Below are 17806 nucleotides of genomic sequence, written 5' to 3'. Positions count from 1 at the left end.
CAATGCATTGGTTGGCCCTTTTTTGATCGCCTGGAGTGTGCACAAGCCCAGAGCATGTCCCAACACCCAGGACGCCCCATCTTTCCTCAGCATCAGATTAGGAAACAAGTATACAGGTAGAAAATACAAATATGACAAGTGGTTTGACAATGTTTTCCAACCGACACAGTGGCAGGTGCAAATTCCGCGTGAATCCTGAATCAAATTTTGGCATTGAAGGAATTCCAGTGAGTGTGGGAGCCGTGCTGAGGGCTTCCTGGAGGTGGTGGTTTGGAACCAATGGGAAGGATGCCACGGGCATGGATTTATGGAGGGAAAGGAAGCAGAGTATATAGTGAAAAGGCAATTTGTGGCTGTAGCCGTCTAAGGATATCTATCCTACCTGGACCTCAGAGTCTTTTAAAGCTCCCTAGGGTACTTTAAAGTACAGCTAAAGGGGCGCCTGGGTGGCTCAGTCGGTTGAGCACCCGACTCTTGCTTTTGGCTCGGGTCATGATCTCACGGTTGATGAGTTCAAGCCTCGAATTGGGCTCCGTGCTTACAGAGCCTGCTTGGGATTCTCTCTCTCACCCTCTCTCTCTCTGCCCTGCCCATGCCCGCATTTTCTTTCTCTCTCTCTCAAAATAAATAAATAAACCTTAAAGTACAGCCAGCGTTGAGAACCTGTGCTGAACGCCCCATGTTCTAGGTATTGTCAGTACTAACAGTATCTGCTGTTCAGGGGTGCCTGTCAGTGCCTGATGCCCACTTGGCATGTATTCTCTCGTTAATCTCCAGTGAGTATTATTATTATTCCCGTTTTGATGATGCGAAAAGCGAGGTTCAGGGAGACTGAGTGGTTTGTTTTTCCAAAGTCACGCAGGTAGCAGGAAGTGCTGGAGGCCAGATTCATTCTGGTCCACCTGCCTTCAAAGACCGCACTCTCTGTGGCGGGCTCACAGCCTGGAGGGCTCTCCCAGCCCCTCAAAGCCCCAACAGACCAACTGATGCAGACAGATTGGAGGCTGTGTGAATAGACAATCCCATTTCCTGGGACTGCAGGAGCCAAGGTAGCAGTGAGGAATGCCCCAGGCTGACGTCCCTCCACACGGTGGGACCTCGGGCTCCCAAGGACCCAGACCTCCTACAGTTAGGTCTGCAGCACGTCTCAAAATGGGGCTGGGCCTCTGCGAACCGGGCATACGTTGGGAGGAGCCACAGGGACAGAGGCAGATTTTTTTTTTTAAGTGACAAAAATATGTTTTAAGGTTACTTTTATTTACTTAACTACAAAAGGCATACATGCTTAGCCAAAGAAGCTTGGGAAATCAAAATATAAAGATGAAAAAAATGCATAATTCCATACCTGGAAAAAAACCCACAAATAACATCTGATCTCTAAATTTTTCCCTCCTTTTCTTTCCTATAAGTACGTACATGCACGCGCATGTAACTGTTGTGCCACAATGCAGTTCAGAGTTCTTAATGTAAAGAAAGTATTTTTGTACGCTGTTGTTAAAATTCATTTATTTGAGGGGCGTCTGGGTGGCTCAGTTGGTTAAGCGTCCCACTTCGGCTCAGGTCATGATCTCTCAGTCTGTGAGTTCGAGCCCCGCGTCGGGCTCCGTGCTGACGGCTCAGAGCCTGGATCCTGCTTTGGATTCTGTGTCTCCCTCTCTGCCCCTCCCCCACTCATGCTCACTCACGCATTCTCTCTCTCTCTCTCTCTCAAAAATAAACATTAAAAAATTTTATTTATTTGAGAGGGAGAAAGAGGCATTAACTATCTTCCAAAGGTACAATGGGGTGAAAACAAAGTATTTGGACTCTGAGCTGATTCCACAGTGAGTCCCCGGGAAGGGCTTTGGGTTCTGTTTCACTTCAGAAAACTGCCTCTCAGGGGCCTTGCTGGTAACCCTCAACATGTGTGCTCAGCATGGCCTGTGGTTCTCTGCTCCTAGAAGGCCCCCAGGAAGGCCCTGTTTTTCCGAGTGAAGGAGTTAGAAGCTGGGAGGAGCGCATTCGGAACCACAAGATTTCACCTAACTTAACCACCCCCCCCCCCCAATCCCCTCAGCGGCTCTGGCTTCCTTCCATGCTGTTGGCTTCATTGCAGTGCCGTCTGAGCAGCCTGCCTCGTGCCCCCGGGCACCCCGTTCACCAGGAAGACTCCAGGGAACCTCAGCCCCTTGTCACGGCAGCAGCACTCCAGCCCTGGAGGTGCTGATAGGGCAGCGTGGGCTTTAGGGTGCAGCTGGAACCTGGAAGGGGGGCAAATCCTCCCTGAGCAGACCTGACATCCGTGCATCTTCTCGGGTCTTCATTCAAGTCCTATTTACTCTTGGTTTACACACAGTTCTAGCGGGCTCTGGTCCTCAGGTCACGGCGGATTGGACAGCAAGAGGCGACAGCTGACAGGCAGGGAGGAGACAGAAAAGCGAAAGTCAGCATAAAACCACAGCACAGCGATATCTGGAGCCACCAAGCGCGGGGGCCCTCAGCCCCACGCACCTCCCCGGGGGCATCCCTTGCTACGGGATGGTGACACCATGAGTGATGCTGATACCCCAGAGCATCAGGCAAAACTTAAATTGTGGTCAGCGTATTCTGTGAAGAACGGGTTAGACATTTTAATATCTTAAGTTTGAGATCTTAAGAGAAGTTTGGGGCATAAAACTCTGTTACTCTGAGGGGCGTGTGGGTGCCTCAAGCAGCTGAATGTCCAGCTTCGGCTTAGGTCATGATCTTGAGATTTGTGGTTTCGAGCCCCACATCGTGCTCCGCGCTGGCACTGCAGAGCCTGCTTGGGATTCTCTCCCTCTGTCTTTTTCTCTACCCTCCCCCACTTGCTCGCGAACGTGCTCTCTCTTTCCCAAATAATTAAACTTTAAACAATTACTTTGAAAACCTATGGAAGTGGAGAGATCCTTCTCTGATTTATTTTATTTATTTTCAATGTTTATTAATTTATTTTTTGAGAGAGAGAGAGCAAACCAGGGAGGGGCAGAGGGAGAGAGAGATCCCAAGCAGACTCCATGCCGTCAGCGAGGAGCCTGACATGGGGCTCGAACTCACAGACTGTGAGATCATGACCTGAGCCAGAACCAGGAGTCGGACATTAAACCTACTGAGCCACCCAGGTGCCCCTCCTTCTCTGATTTAACTCAGTTCTGCAAACATGGCCCAGTCGTGTACTCAGCACATGCCGGTAAGGCCAGGAGAGATGGGGGTAGTTCTGTGGCTGTTTCCTTGGAACCTCAGCCTAGAATCAAAGGCTGCTGTTGGACAAATTTAAGTTGTGGGAAGCAGGAAGGAGGAGGCGACCTTACAAAGAGTTGGTTTTTTTCAATGAAGTGCTATTTCCTGCAGTGTCTTTTTTTTTTTTTTTTTCTCTTAAAAATGCACTACTAGCTGGTCTATTTCGGTTGTGGTTGGTTTGCTGGTTATTTGTTTTTTCCTTCACTCCCTTATGCTGCAATATTGAGGGAGAGCCCCGCTATGTGCCGGGCACCGTGTTAGGAACTGTGTGTGCAGCAAGGAAATCGGCACCCGTCTGACTGTGAAGACAGAGGAGAACAGGTGCTATGGAGGAAAGACTACAGGTGATGGGCTAAGAGAGACTGGGAGGGGCCTACTTTGGAGCTAGTGGTCAGGGAGGGCTCCCTGAAGAGGTGGCTGACCTGAGTGGTCAGGGGAAGACAGGTGAAAAGGCGGCAGGACCTTCCAAGGAGAGGCAACAACAAGTACATAGGCCCTGGGGTGGGGATCCACTAGGTGTGTTGGAGGACGTCAGTGTGGCTGGAAGTAAGTCAGGAGCGACTGGCAGGGGTTAGGCCCTGAGGCTGCGGTAACCAGTTTACTCCCAAGGATTTTGAATGGTAACTATTTATTTATTTATTTATTTATTTATTTAAAAAAATTATTTACAAAATTTTTTAAGTTTAATCATTTTTGGAGAGAGAGAGAGAGAGAGACAGAGTGTGAGCAGGGGAGGGGCAGAAAGGGAGAGGGAGACACAGAATGTGAAGCACCGCTCCAGGCTCCGAGCTGTTAGCACAGAGCCCGATGCAGGACTCGAACCCACAAACTGTGAGATCATGACCTGAGCTGATCGGATGCTTAACTGACTGAGCCACCCAGGCACCCCTCAAAAAAATTTTTTTTATGTTTATTTATTTTTGAGAGAGAGAGACAGACAGACAGAGCATGAGCCCAGGGAGGGGAAGAGGGAGAGGGAGACAGAGTCTGAAGCAAGCTCCAGGCTCTTAGCCGTCAGTACAGAGCCTGACATGGGGCTCGAACCCACAAACCGTGAGATCATGAACTGAGCCGAAGTTGAAGGCTTAACCGACTGAGCCAACCATTCAAGCTGCCTCTTGAACGGTCACTATTTATAGAATGTGCCAGTTAGGCTAATAAGATTTGGGCCTCTTAAAAGCTGGGCACCTTGGCTGTGATCCCCGGCTCCAGCTGTACCCGTCCCTCACCAGCCCGTGCAAGAGAGCGATGGTACCTCGGTGCAGGGCCATCTCTGCCAGCTGTGAACCTGCAGCCTCCTCACCGAGGCTCATCATCTGTACCCCGATGGCCTGACACCTGCCGTCTTCCCCTCCCCCACTGCCCATCGCTTCCTGGGTGCTGAGCTCAGACTTACTGTCATTGTCACTGTATGTTGGGTTAGCCAGGATGGGGAAGGGGGAGCTCATGTTCCAGTCTGGCCTCCGTCTGGCCCCCGGTGAGTCCCTTTCTTAGTGTGGCCTCTGTGTCCTCATCTGTAACATGGGGTTTTGGCAAGCTCTGTTCCCTCTCGGAGCTGCACAGCGAAGCAGTCTACAAACCTTCAATGTCCATAAACCTTTTTAACCTGGTGTTAAAAAGTGGCTGCCTGCTAGCCACCACCTGATTTCCTTAGACCTGATTTTGTCCACCTTTTCTTCGACTTTAGAATTTAGTAGCTGTGAAACATTGGGCAAGATGCAATCCCTCTGTATGCCTCGGTTTCCTCATTTGTTTTGAAACAGAGGTTATGATAAGGCAGTTGTGAGGATGAAACGCAGTCGTATCCGTGAAGTGCTTACTTAGTGCTTACTTACTCCGTAAGTATTAACTGCGTGTGTCCTTTAGAACGTCACATGAATATAACTTTAATTTCAGGCAGTTCTTTTTTTTTTTTTTTTAAGTCTATTTATTTATTTATTTATTTATTTAGAGAGAGAGCGTGCGCGCATGGGAGCAACAGAGAGAGGGAGAGAGAATCCCAAGCAGGCTCCACACAGTCAGCACGGAGCCCGACGTGGGGCTCAAACTCACAAACCATGAGATCATGACCTGGGCCGAAACCAAGAGCTGGATACTTACCCGACTGAGCCACCCAGGCGCCTCTAATTTCATGCAGTCGTTCTTAACTGGGGATGACTTTGCCCCCTAGGGATACTGGGTAGTGTGTGGAGACCTTTCTGATTGTCACAACTGGGGTGGGGGCTCCATTGGCACCTAGCGGGTAGAGGCCAGGATGCTGCTAAATATGCGCACAGGACAGCCCCACACAGGACACAGAGTTATCTGGGCCAAGGTATCAGTGGTGCTGAGGTGGAAAAATCCTGATATAATGTGACTTCCAGAACCATAGCAGAGTTCACGCAACCTTCCCCTCAACGTGCCTCAGGTCCCCAACTAAAAAGCAGCAAATAATGTATATGTCTGGTTTCTACACTGGAATTCTGGGAAAACATTAAGTTTACACAGTTTATACAGTGCTTTCGTGGGTACCTCTCATTTGACTCTGGAGGAGTCTTGGGGAAGGTGGCACCCGGCACCTCAGTTTACCAGTGAGAGAGTTTGCTCCATGGGAAGGTGATGTGACTAGCCTGAGGTCACAGTGCTGGGAGAGGGGGAAACAGCTTGGGCTCAGGGCTTCTGGCTCAGCCGGACTCTTCCCACCTCCCCATCACCCCATGGGAACCCGTCTCGCGCAAAGCAGTGGTATTTGTTCTTAGCTCCTCCTGGTCTGGGCCGCCATTTTCCTTTCACACTTGCTTTACAGCGACACTGCCTTTGGCATTGAAAGACCTGCCAGGGCTCTCACCTTCTCCATTCCCACTTTGTCTCCCTGGCTCAGTTGTGCTCTTTTGCACCTCCAGCCTGGCTGATTCTAGAACCTCCCTGTCAGTTACTCAGGTACCAAGAGCCAGTACAACATGAAGGGATCAAACCGGTCACAGCAGCCTAGCAAGCGTATCTCTGTACAAGAAATGACAACGTCCGTCTGTGCTGGCCTTGTCAGCTCAGTGGGCTGGACGCACGTGTCCTGCTCGCCCGCAGGGCTAGGAACTCCAGGGAGGAAGGCCGGCCCAGGGGCCCACTGAGCCAGCACTAGCCGTGAGCATACCCTGTTACCGTGTCACTCACGATGCTGAGCAGGTTAATCTTAAAAATTATTTTTAACTGTTAAATAACTGCATGTTCACTGCTGAGAAGAAAAGAAAATTCACGTAACCCAGGGGGTCTGAAGTAAGAAGCTAAAACCCCCCAGGGCGTGCCTTCCCTCTCACTCCCTGGTGGGAACTCTTGCATGTTTCGGATCCTTCCAGACCCTTCCCCGAACGTGTAAGAATGGAACGCTTTGAAATCTGCTCAGTGACTTGAGATTGCGCCATGTCAGTGATTTAAAACAAAACTCTGCTCCTGTAAGTTTCTCAGCGCCACCTTATTTATATACCTGTCTTGCTCTGAAGCCTCTTGTTTGAATTCCACAGAAGAGCATGACTGGAGACGGTGGAAGGACCAAGGTCATTGCACATGGCAACTTGAGACCATGGCTTTCTTGGACCGTGAAGGAGGTTTGGGGGGAGGGGAGCAAGGCTGCTCATTCTTCTTTCTTAAATCTCGCCCAGGCTTGGTGCTAAGTCTGTCTGGGGAAGGCACAATGGAGGCAGCCTCCTCCACGGAAAAGGAAGCCCTCAGCCTCTGATGTTTAAAAACAATGTAGAAAAGACTTCATCGAGATGTCAGTGCTCCCGGCCACATCCTTGACAGAGAAAGGAACCGTGTGCGTCTGGCGCCTTTTTAGCAGTGTCGTTTCTTTGAGTTTCCCCAGAACCCAAGTAGAGAGAAACACTTCCTTTTTAGACATCAAGAAGAAGGGGTGGACCGGCTGGTGGGGACCCAGCAGTGAGGGAGGGGCCGCCATGCCTCCGGGGTCATAGGGGGTCCGCTCCCTCCCCCACCCCCCTGCGGCTCCAAGTCTGCGGTGGTGGCTGGAGCCGGGGATTCTGGGCGCCTCCGTCTTGTGGGTGCCAGCTGACCTCTGCCCCCAAAGATTAAGATTTGTCCACTCCCGAAATCGGCATTTTCCAGTGTGCAAAGCCAGAGAGGGCAGGTCGTGGGTTTTCATTCAAATGGACGAAAAGTTGGCTCCCTGCGTCCACCACAGCCGTTTGCCTTATGAGGGGCGGGGCAGGGGCAGGAAGGGTAGTATTTAAATACTTTGAGATTTAAAAAAAAATTTTTTTTAGTAACTTTAAAAAGGTATTTAGGGGAAGAAGGTGGGTGGGTGCTAGAATAGCTTTTAACTCTCTTCCTTATGGCAAAAGGCAAAAGTGAAATACTTTCACCTCATGTAGAAAGCATGTCATTTGGGTCTGGGATTTGAGCATTTGACCAATTGTCCCCTGCTCGGTGAGACAGCACAGCCCCGTGGGCCTGTGAGGGCCGGCCTCCCTCCTTTTCCGTCCATGTCCACCCTCTTTCTGGAGTTCTGATCCCACCCAGCATGGCATCCGTCTTTGGAAGCCTGTCCAGGAAGCACTGTCCAGGGTGACAAGAAACTTCCATGGCCCAGCCTGGCACGTTGGGACGAGGGCTGACCTGAGCTGCTGTCTGCAGGCTGCTCTCAGACCTTCTCTTGATTTCACCCCATTCCCACTCAGAAGATGGGGAGATGGTCTTGAACTTGGGGGGTGGGACATCCCTGTGTGTGCCCTGCCCGACAGCATCTGCAACGCCCAGCTGATTCTGCATCGTTTCATGGCTTGAGGGCTGGAGGGAGAGGGCTTGCTTTTTTCACACTTCGTACGTGTAGGTATGAAGGCATGTCTGAGGGTCTGGGTGTGGGGGGAGACAGCACATTCTAGAAGTGCTGCTCAGAGACCATAGCACTGGCCACCTTCTTGAACCCAGCTCCTGAGGCAAACATGAAAACTCATTACTAAAACTCTCTGCTGCATTAAAGGACCCATTTGAAATAAGACAGCAGAGTGGTTTGAAAAGGAGGGAGGATGCTTGTTTTGGTCTTTTAATGTTCCTATCGTCTGAGAAGCGTTAAAAGATTAGGCTTGAAACCCACTTAATCGACACAGGGACGTAATCTTCACCGAGAAGCCTTCAAGCCTAGTTAAGCGTCCCATTTTCTGCACAGATGAGGGTGCCTCGGGGAGCGTGTCCTTTCCTGGAGCCGCAGATTCGGCACAACCTCCAGTTGGAGCACCGCGTGGATATTTTCCCTTGCAGAAAGGCAAATCCTAATCAGTCATCGCCCTGGGATCTGGAGGGGGGGGGGCGTGGCTGTGTAGTTGGACCTTGTACAAGGATGCCCACGGGTGGGAAGGCTCCCTTGCCTTTATCACCGAGAGTTCCACCTCCAGTCGCCTGCAGGAATGGATCCCAAGACGACAACGCTAAATAGTTTACAGTCCAGGCATGCCACTTACAGATGTGGGGCAGCCAAAACCTGAAACCTGCTGAGCCACAGCTGCCTTGGCCAAAAAAAAAAAAAAAGGACGGAATGCAGTTTAGCTGCCAACTCAAGTTTTCTGCTTCATCGGCCGCCTGTCTCTCAGAAGGACCGTCTGTCTGCTGTCCAGCTCTGCTCTGATGCCGTCTGCCTACCTGGAGCCCTCCCCCCACCCCCTGCTCGATTTGTCTCCACCTTCCTTTCTCTTCCCTGTAGACAACTTGAGGTGTGCTGTCAGTTAAGGCCCAGTGAGGCCGGTTCTCCCCATCTGAGAGTCCTTGTTTTGTAGAACCTTCTGGAACACCTCGGGCCATCTCCTTTTCCGTGCTCAAGTAGGAGTGAGCTGAAATCAGTAAGCCAACTGTTAGTTTCCAAGGGCCATCTTAACAAGCTGTCTTGAACTGAGTCACTTAAAACAACAGAAATCTATTTTCTAAGTTCAGGAGGTCAGAAATCCAAAATCAAGGTGTTGGCAAGGCTGTGCCCCTCTGGAAGGTTCTACGGAGGAATCTTTTCCTGCCTCCTCCTGGCGGGGGCTAGCATTCCTTGGTGTTCCTGGCTTATAGCAGCATCACTCAGATCTATGCTTCTGTCTTCAGACCTATGGTCTCTTCCCTCTGTGTCCCTCTGTGGTGTCCTTCCTTCTCATGAAGATACCACTCCTTGAATGATGATGTCATCTCAAGATCCTCAACTAACCTTATTCCAAATAAGGTCACATTCTGAGGTTCCAGGTGGATGTACACTTTGGGGGTACACCATTCAACCCACCACACTGACTTTTAGGGATATTCGTTTCCCATTTATATACACAAATACATGTCTTTTTTTAAACATTTTTAATTTTTTTAAAGTAATCTCTACACCCAGCATAGGGCTTGGACTCATAGCCCTGAGATTAAGAGTCACATGCTCTTCTGACTGAGCCAGTCAGGTGCCCCCACAAATACTCTTTTTTAAAAAATGTTTATTTATTTTTTTGACAGAGACAGAGAGAGAGAGAGAGAGAGAGCTGGGGATAGGCAGAGAGAGAGGGAGACAGAGGATCTGAAGTGGGCTTTGTGCTGAGGACGGAGAGCCTGACGTGGGGTTTGAACTCACGCACCGTGAGACCGTGACCTGAGCCAAAGTTGGATGCTTAACTGACAGAGCCACCCATGTGCCCCCCACTCGCCCACAAATTCACTCTTGAAGAACATATTTGGGGTCACTGTGTTTTTTTTATTGGATTTTTAAAATTCAGTGTTCAGTCACATAACATTCACATATTATTACATTTTTTTCATGTTTAACTCTTTACAGACTTCATTTTCAGTGACTGTCCTATTGGTCTGCCAGGTGAGTGGCGGGACAGCCTAGTGGTTAGGAGTGCGGGCTGGAGATCGAGGTGGCCAGCGTTTGCATCCCCCACGTCTGTCTTGGGCTGTGAAGGGCTACGGCCCCCTCCAGAATCCGACGTTGGAGTCCTAAGCCCAGTACCTCAGAATGTGACTGTGTTTAACGATGGGGAGGTAATTAATGTGAAATGAGGTCACTGGGTGGGCCCTAATCCAATATGACTGGTGTCCTTCTAAGAAGAGGTGACGAGGACACAGCCACACACAGAGAGAAGGCTGTGTGGGGACACAGGGGAGAGACGGCCGTGTACAGATCTTCCTCGACTCGATATGGAGGTACCTCCTGACAGTAAGTTGAAAATGTTGCAAGTTGAAGATGGCATTTAGTACATCTAACGTACCGAACCTCGTAGCTTGGCCCAGCCTCCCTTGAACGTGCTCTGAACACTTACAGGAGCCGCCAGCTGGGCAAAGTCATGGAACACAAAGCCTATTTTACAATGCGGTGTTAGATATCACATGTTGTGCATCGAAGACTGTGCCGAAAGTGAAAACAGGACAGCTGCACGGCTGTAGGATGGTTGTCGGCGTAGGAGCTGTCGGCTCTCGTGGTCCCGGGCATGACTGCAAGCTGTGGTGGCTACTGCCCAGCGTGTGAAGTCAAAAAATCATTAAGTTGAGGCCATCTAGAGAAGTCGTCTAAACTCCTGGCCTCCAGAACCGTGAGGAGAGAAAGTTCTGTTGTTTCAGCCCCGCTGTCTGCGTCACAGCCCCGGCAGATGGGTACCCTGACCGCTGGGGCAACGCCCGAACCTCTGAGGCCTCTTTCCTTCTCTCTACAGTCAGGTCCTCCTAGGGGCTTGTGAGGAGTAAATGAGAGAATACTCTGCGTGCTCCCTGGGGCTGGTTGGAAGGTGCTCCAGGCAGAGTTGGTACCGCCCTGGTCGATTTTGCCCGCCCTCTGTGGTTGCACGTTGGGTGCTGTCTGTCCATGCACGGGGCGAATATTTACTGGGCCCCGGTCATGGCCATTTGCCCTGTGATAAATGAGGCTGTGGCCTGTGGTCAGCAACTGAGCACACTGTTTTTGGCTACTTTCTTGGGAAGGATTTTTTTTTAACGTTTATTTATTTATTTTGAGAGAGACAGAGAGAGTGTGAGCAGGGGAGGGGCAGAGGGAGAGACAGAGAGAGTCCCAAGCAGGCTCTGTGTGCCATGCGGAGCCTGACGTGGGGCTCGATCTCAAAGACCTTGAGATCATGACCTGAGATGAAACCAAGAGACGCTCCACTGACTGAGCCACCCAGGTGCCCCTGGAAGGGATTTTTAGGTGCTTGCTCTGTCCTCCAAGCTATTTTCACTGAGCACCTCCCATGGGGGGACTTGTGATGGGAGCAGCCTGTTGCCATGCGCTCCTAGGCCAGTGCCCAGGGGACCCATTTGCCGGTGGCAGTGATGAACCATTAGGCAGCTCACACGCCCGGAAAATGTTGTCATTGGGAGCGACGTCCCTTTCCTTTTTCAAACCCGTCCAGGGTCTGATGGCCGCAGCCACCACCTGGTGACTTTACGGCACCAGGAGCGGCACCAGGAGGCAGGCGGAGGCTCTTGGCAGAGGAAGCCCTCACCCGAGAGCCTTCAGGGGCATTTCACACCTGCCCATGTCAGGGAGTGGCCATTATGCTCCTGTTAAATAGTTTGCGGCCTCCCCTCCCCTCAAGCTTGTGGGCACCGGTGGAGTGCCAGGAGCCCGCGGCCTCTCCTGGAGGCTGAGTCCTGCCAGCCGCTGAGCACTCCCCTCAGCTGCAGCGACCTCCTGCCCTCTGCCCCCGCCTCCTCCATCCCTGGGTGCCTCCAGCCTTGGCCTTTTTTCTTCTCTTCTTTGAAGTGTGAGCCTCAGAGGCATGACAGGCAAACAGGATGCTCCCCTCCCACACGCAGAGACTTCAGACGAGACACTTGGGTCGAACCGCATCCTGCTGGCAGTGGTGGGTCCCATCTGCCGCGGACCTGGTGTGGGAGGGGGTGCAGGGCTGGGTGCCAGGAGGGGTACTCACGAAGGGGTTCTCGCTAGTCACTCTGAGCCTCATTCCAGAATTCCAGCAAGGTGGGCATGACAGGGTTCCCTCTGGGAGCTCCGTGCCTGGAAAAGCTGAATAATGCAGGTGGTGAGGGATGGTAACACCTGCTTGGCGCCTTTGTGAGAGGCCACGAATAGATAGCGGCATTCCTCATCCCCTGCCTTGCCCTTGGCTATGATTTTTATGTTTTCTGGGAGCTATTTTGTTGTCGTTGTTGTTTTAAAACGAGTAATTTCTCCAAACCTTGGCAAAATCAGTCCAGGGTTGCAAGATTGCTCTAAAATAGGTGACGGCTATGGAGAGGCATCAGGTGGGGACCTACGGGAGGCGTGCTCTTCCTCAACAGCTGCAGATCCGAGGCAAGACCAGAGGGGACACCCAGGGAAGGGCAGGCAATAGTGTAAGAGTTTCGGGAAAACACAAAGTCCTAAATCTTGCCCGAGTTGTGGCCTCTGAGGATAGCAAAAATGATTTAGGCGCTTCTCCTGTGAGCGAAGCCATCTTGGGAAGATGAACGTGTAAAGGTGGAAGGGTCCAGTTCTCCCATCTCCAGGCAGATGTTCTGAGTCCCGAGACTCCATCAGACATTTAGTTTTCAAAATAGTTCGTGTGTGTGTGTGTGTGTGTGTGTGTGTGTGTGTGTGTTGGGGGAGGTCGAATTTAAAAGATGTCAGGGTTTTACCACCCACTTTATAACCCCGCCTGGCAGTGAGCGACATTCTAGACGCCTCTGGAACTTTCCACTTGTTGAGCCCATGGTAGTGCAGTCAGTGAAGACACCAGGGCACGTGGTGTGGATTTTTCATCGGCAGAATGTCCCGAAAATTCGGTTGAAAGGTTTGAGAGAGAGATGATGAGGGAGATTTCTGAAGAGACTGTACTCCTCAACAGCCGGAAAATGCTTTTGTGTTTGCTTCTCTCTTCCCCACCGTTTTTTGTAGGGCAAAGGTGGAGGATGGGGAAAGATCAGGTGGGAGGGTGGGAGAGGGGATACCAGGAGTAGGGGCCGTGGCTAAGAAGAGGGGGCAACTTTCTGCCCTGGGGTGCAGGAGGCAGCACTCTAATCCGAGGACTTAGGCTCTATCAGGGGTCCTGAGAGTTGTTTCTTTCCCAGAGACAGGCTCCTGGGCCTGTGTGAGTGTGCAGGTGGCTGCAGGCTGCAGCCAGCTGTTGCTTTTTTAAATTAGAGCCTGTTCCCAGAGCCTCTCCTTGCTAGGGCTGTGGTTTCACTCCCCTGCTTGCATTAAACAAGCCCCATTTTGCTTCTTGGCACAATAATAGGTTTGTTTGAGATCCTGGATTCCAGACTTCTGGGGGTCTTGCCATATTGGCATCATCTGACAGGACAGCGGCCTTTACAATATGACCGTCTCTACAGAAATGGTTGGTGCTCTGCCATCTCAGGTTTCTGGAAAAAGGCATCCCTGTGTTACCTATCCAAATAAAGTGGAAGTTCTTAACGGACCTCCTGCTACAAGGGTGTGAGTCAATGCTGTGTGCATTTACACTTCCGTGGAAAATAAGGGTAGATTTGTTCGTGTGGTTATTTAAGCGTCCATTGAGACTATTTGAAAATGACCAAAACCACCCCGGAAATCCTCCTGGTCTAGGACACGACTCACTTGCTTTGTGCGTCTTGTACGAATGTGTCTTCTTTGGCACCCGATAGGTACGAAATAAACACTTGATAGGATGATTCGCGGCCCGATTAGCCTCCTCCTTTAGACTCTTTTTCATTTTCCCCTTAGATCTTCAACCTCATGAAGTATGACAGCTACAGCCGCTTCTTGAAGTCTGACTTGTTTTTAAAACACAAGCGAACCGAGGAAGAGGAAGAAGATCCACCTGATGCCCAAACTGCAGCTAAAAGGGCTTCGAGAATTTATAACACATGAGTCCCCAAAGAGCTGGCAGGACTGGCTTTCAGAAGCGAAGGAACTTGCTCTCAGGACCATGCAGGGTTTATAATTGCTTTGTTATCTGTAAGGACTGAAATGCGCAAAACCCTTCCGTGGGATATGTGTATTTTATTAACTGCTTGACCAGTAAGTTTTGCATGATGGCTAATCTTACATAAAAAAACAAATAGCTTTGAAGTTTTAGTTCACATACACACACACACACACACACACACACACGCAGAAGAATCCTTAAACACCGGACACCTTGAGCATCTTGATTAAACGTCCTGCGAGGCCACCAGGTGAACTTAGAGCCACCTCTTACATTTTAAGTCATTGCCCGGCCTCTGTGGGAAGGGTCATGCATGTCCACAGATTCACTTGGGCAAATCAGCTCAAGAAGGAATTGATCTGACAAACTCAGGCCCCCGGGGGTGTTGGTGGTCAGCTACCTTTGTGGTTAAATACTTCTCGGGAACGAGTTCAGTGCTGGGAAAAGAAAATTCATCACTGACAGCCTATACAGATTTGGGGAGCTGTATGTGAGCATCCTCAGAGGGTTCTTGCTCCTTGTGTGGAGATTTGTCCCGGTTTTGCCTATAATCCGTGACATTTCATGCCACACAGGTAAATAGTTCATCTTGACAGAAACAAGATCTCGACCAGGAAGAAAGACAAATGGGAAATTGTTCAGGGTCCCCGTGACACCACAAGGTGGTGTTGAATGGGCTCGTGGCCCGTGGCCCGTGCCGATGATGGAGTTGGTGGGATACGGATATTCTGTTCTCCCATAGCCCATGTGAGGACACATTGGAACCCTTGCTTCTCTGTGCCTACCCTCTTGCTGGACTTGTTGACTCTGGGCTTGACACTTCAACGAGAGGAAAGAAGTCCTCTTTTAAAATTTCTTCTTGGGTAGAGAAGCTTGAGTGAAATCTTGCTTGGCTGGGGTTGTCCCAGTGAGCCCAGGGTCCTCCCCCGCCCCCCCGCTTTTGCAAGCAGAGCCCACAAAGCCCAAGGTCAGACACAGTTCCCTTCTGCTACTTGCTCCCGCCATCTGCTGCTGTCAGGCCTCTCCAGCATGTTTGCCAAACCTTAAACTCATGTTTGTACAAACAGAGCGACCAGACACTGTTACTTGTGAGCTTTCCGACTCAGACTTTTCCATTTGCAAAATTCCCTGATGTCGAGGGTGGCTGTGTAGTTTATTAAGCAAACCAGGAAACTTTTGAGAGAGAAGGGAAGTCAGTTTAGCAGTTGCCTGGGATAATAGACATAGACTGGTTCTCTTCTGATTGAACCAGTTTGCAATGGTGACCCTCCCCTAGTGTGACCTCTCTGCTCTTCCCCAGATTCCCTCATATCATTGTCCATTCACTGTGGTCGGAAAGTTTCCTGTCCTTCCATCTCAGGCCCGGGGAAGGGATGCCTTCAGGGAGTCATTCACTGCTGAGAACGAAGTCCGAGCATTCAGCATTCATCAGAAACAGCAAATGCTTGATCCCCTTACATGGGGTTCTCTGCCTTCCCCGGGACATCCCAGACAGGCCTTCTCTCTGCCTGGGACGAGGTAGTGACACTGAGATAGACACCCAAGGGACAGGCCATCCTCAACGAGCAGTTTCTTAACCAGAAAGGTGCAGGGATGCGAGCCCACCCCACCCCACCGTTGCTGATGTAAGGTAATTGGGGAGCATCAGAGAGCTGAGCAACCAGCTCGGTGCTCCCTTCAGAGCTGGTCCTAGGCACTGCAGGTGGGCTGGGAACCCTCTTTCTGGCTTTTTACCCTTTTACCACTGGGTTCAGAACCCCTTAAGAGTGGTGGTCTCTTTGTAAGTGCTTGACTAAAGGAAACAGCTCGAGTTAGCCAGAAGATTATCTACCAAAAGAAAAGCCTATCACGTAGGAGTTGCCCGGAAAACTGAGCGCCAGTGGGATGTGAGCCACGTACGTTTAACCACAGATCACTCCTACCAGCATGAACTCACGCCACTTCCTCTGGCTTTGCTCCTGCCCGGCTGCCCGCGTCTCTGCCAGCTGCAAAACTGAGGCGCATACAGCATTCAGCTTCCTGAAGCCCCTGCACAAGCGAGCCGGAACTTCCGGGGAAACCAGGTAGCCAGAAAGATGCTTCTGCCCAGCTTTCACTCTCACCCCGTCTATTTGACCATCCCTCCATTTGTTGATGAGTATTTCAACCGTGTCTGCAACGTGCTAGGGACTGTGTTAGATGCCAAGATTCAATGAGGCTGGGGTGGGGGGAATAGAGCAGCCACGAGGATTCGTGCTCTCGTGGCATTCACAAGCGTTATAAAATGTAGGTTTTGTTGTTATCCGGGTATGGGGAGGAGATCAGGAGATGATGGACACTGCAGAGTTTGTTTCAGGTCCTAAGAGCTGGGGCAGGCCAGGGTGACGTGGAGAACCACCGGGGGCCAGTCAGGAGACAGAGGGAGAAAGTGGAAACTGTGCACCGGGGCACTTACTACGGTTTCCTTGGGAAAAGCAAAGCAAGGTAAGCAGGCATGGGATTGGCCAGTTTGAATAACCCCCGCAGGCTCTGGGGCCCAGGGGCTGTCCCTAGCTGCCTGGTACCTGGGCCTAGGTGATGAGGGCAGGTGGCGCAGAGTGTGAGAGCCCTGTGACAACCTGATAAAGGAGGTGGTTGGCGTATGAGCTCTGGGTTGGTGAGTTAGCCCCGGTTGGTTGCTAGGTCTAGGAATTGGTGAGCCCTGGGAAGGACATCCCTCCGGGGCCAGCAGGGCCCTGGATGTCAAGACATCAGAACAAAACAAACCCGTGCTTAACACAACAGTCTGTGGGGTCTCAAGCTCTCAACCTGCAGGCCATAGATGTGTCTGATGGGGCACGTGTTTTAAATCTTCCAATGCAAATGCCTGAGGCAGAGCATGAGAGTCCCCTCCAGTTGGCTGTAGGACCCGTCGCTCCTTGTTGCCTATGACAGGCCACTCACGTATTCTCTGGTCACTCCATGGTTTGGGCCCCGAACTCTACTTCCCTTGTGCAGAGAGCATTGTCTCGGTGACTTCTTGGGCCTTAATGAGATACTTCAGATCCACTCTCCAACCTGCCTGGCTGTCTTTCTTTTTCTTTCTTTCTTTCTTTCTTTCTCCCTTCCTTCTTTCCATTCTTTTCTTTCTTTTCTCTCTCTCTTTCCTTCCTCCCTTTCTTTCCTCCCTTTTCTTTTCTTTCTCCTTCCCTTCCCTTCCTTTTCCTTCTTTCTTTCTTTTCTTTCTTTTTTTGTTGTTAAAGTTCATTTTGAGAGAGAGAAAAGAGAGAAGGAGAGGGAGGGGAAGAGAGAGAGAGAAGGAATCCCAAGTATGCTCCACACTGTCAGTGCAGAGCCCAATGCGGGGTTCGATCTCACGAACCATGAGAACATGAGCCAAAATCACGAGTTAGACGCTTAACTGACTGAGCCACCCACTTGCCCCTGACCTATGTGGCTTTCTAAGAGTAGACCGTGGTCTGTGTGTCCCCCGCACCCCGTCCTGCCTACCCTGCCTTCTGAATGGCAGCTCTCCCTCTCAGGCAGGGGTGGGGGCGGGGGGCGGGGGCTTTGCGTCTTTCCCACTGCTTCATCACGAAAGCTTAAAAAGTGGGGGAACAGTTATGTCTCCCAGTTTAGAGATGGGAAAACCAAAGCCAATGACGTGACTCAAACAGGCACATGCTCCCTGCCCCCAGCTCCCTTTCAGGCCCACCCTGTGCCTGGACAGAGACTTAATGACCACCCACTATGCCCCAGACCAAATA

At 50.9% G+C, this 17806-nt stretch overlaps 1 protein-coding gene across 2 annotated transcripts in view; it reads left to right on the top strand.

The window, feature by feature from the left end:
- The window catches only part of RGS10 (regulator of G protein signaling 10), a 41325-nt gene extending 27101 nt beyond the window's left edge, over positions 1-14224 (top strand). For both annotated transcript variants that reach the window (XM_047825909.1, XM_047825910.1), the window contains exon 5: positions 13877-14224. In XM_047825909.1, the coding sequence (XP_047681865.1) occupies positions 13877-14023 (147 nt within the window). In that variant the 3' untranslated portion in view covers positions 14024-14224. The remainder of the gene's footprint in view (positions 1-13876) is intronic.
- Positions 14225-17806: the final 3582 nt, after the last annotated feature.

The sequence above is a fragment of the Prionailurus viverrinus genome, chromosome D2, assembly GCF_022837055.1.
Source record: "Prionailurus viverrinus isolate Anna chromosome D2, UM_Priviv_1.0, whole genome shotgun sequence".
Taxonomy (NCBI): Eukaryota; Metazoa; Chordata; class Mammalia; order Carnivora; family Felidae; genus Prionailurus; species Prionailurus viverrinus.
The sequence above is the reverse complement of the archived record's forward strand: the minus strand, read 5'-3'. Positions and strand labels throughout refer to the sequence as shown.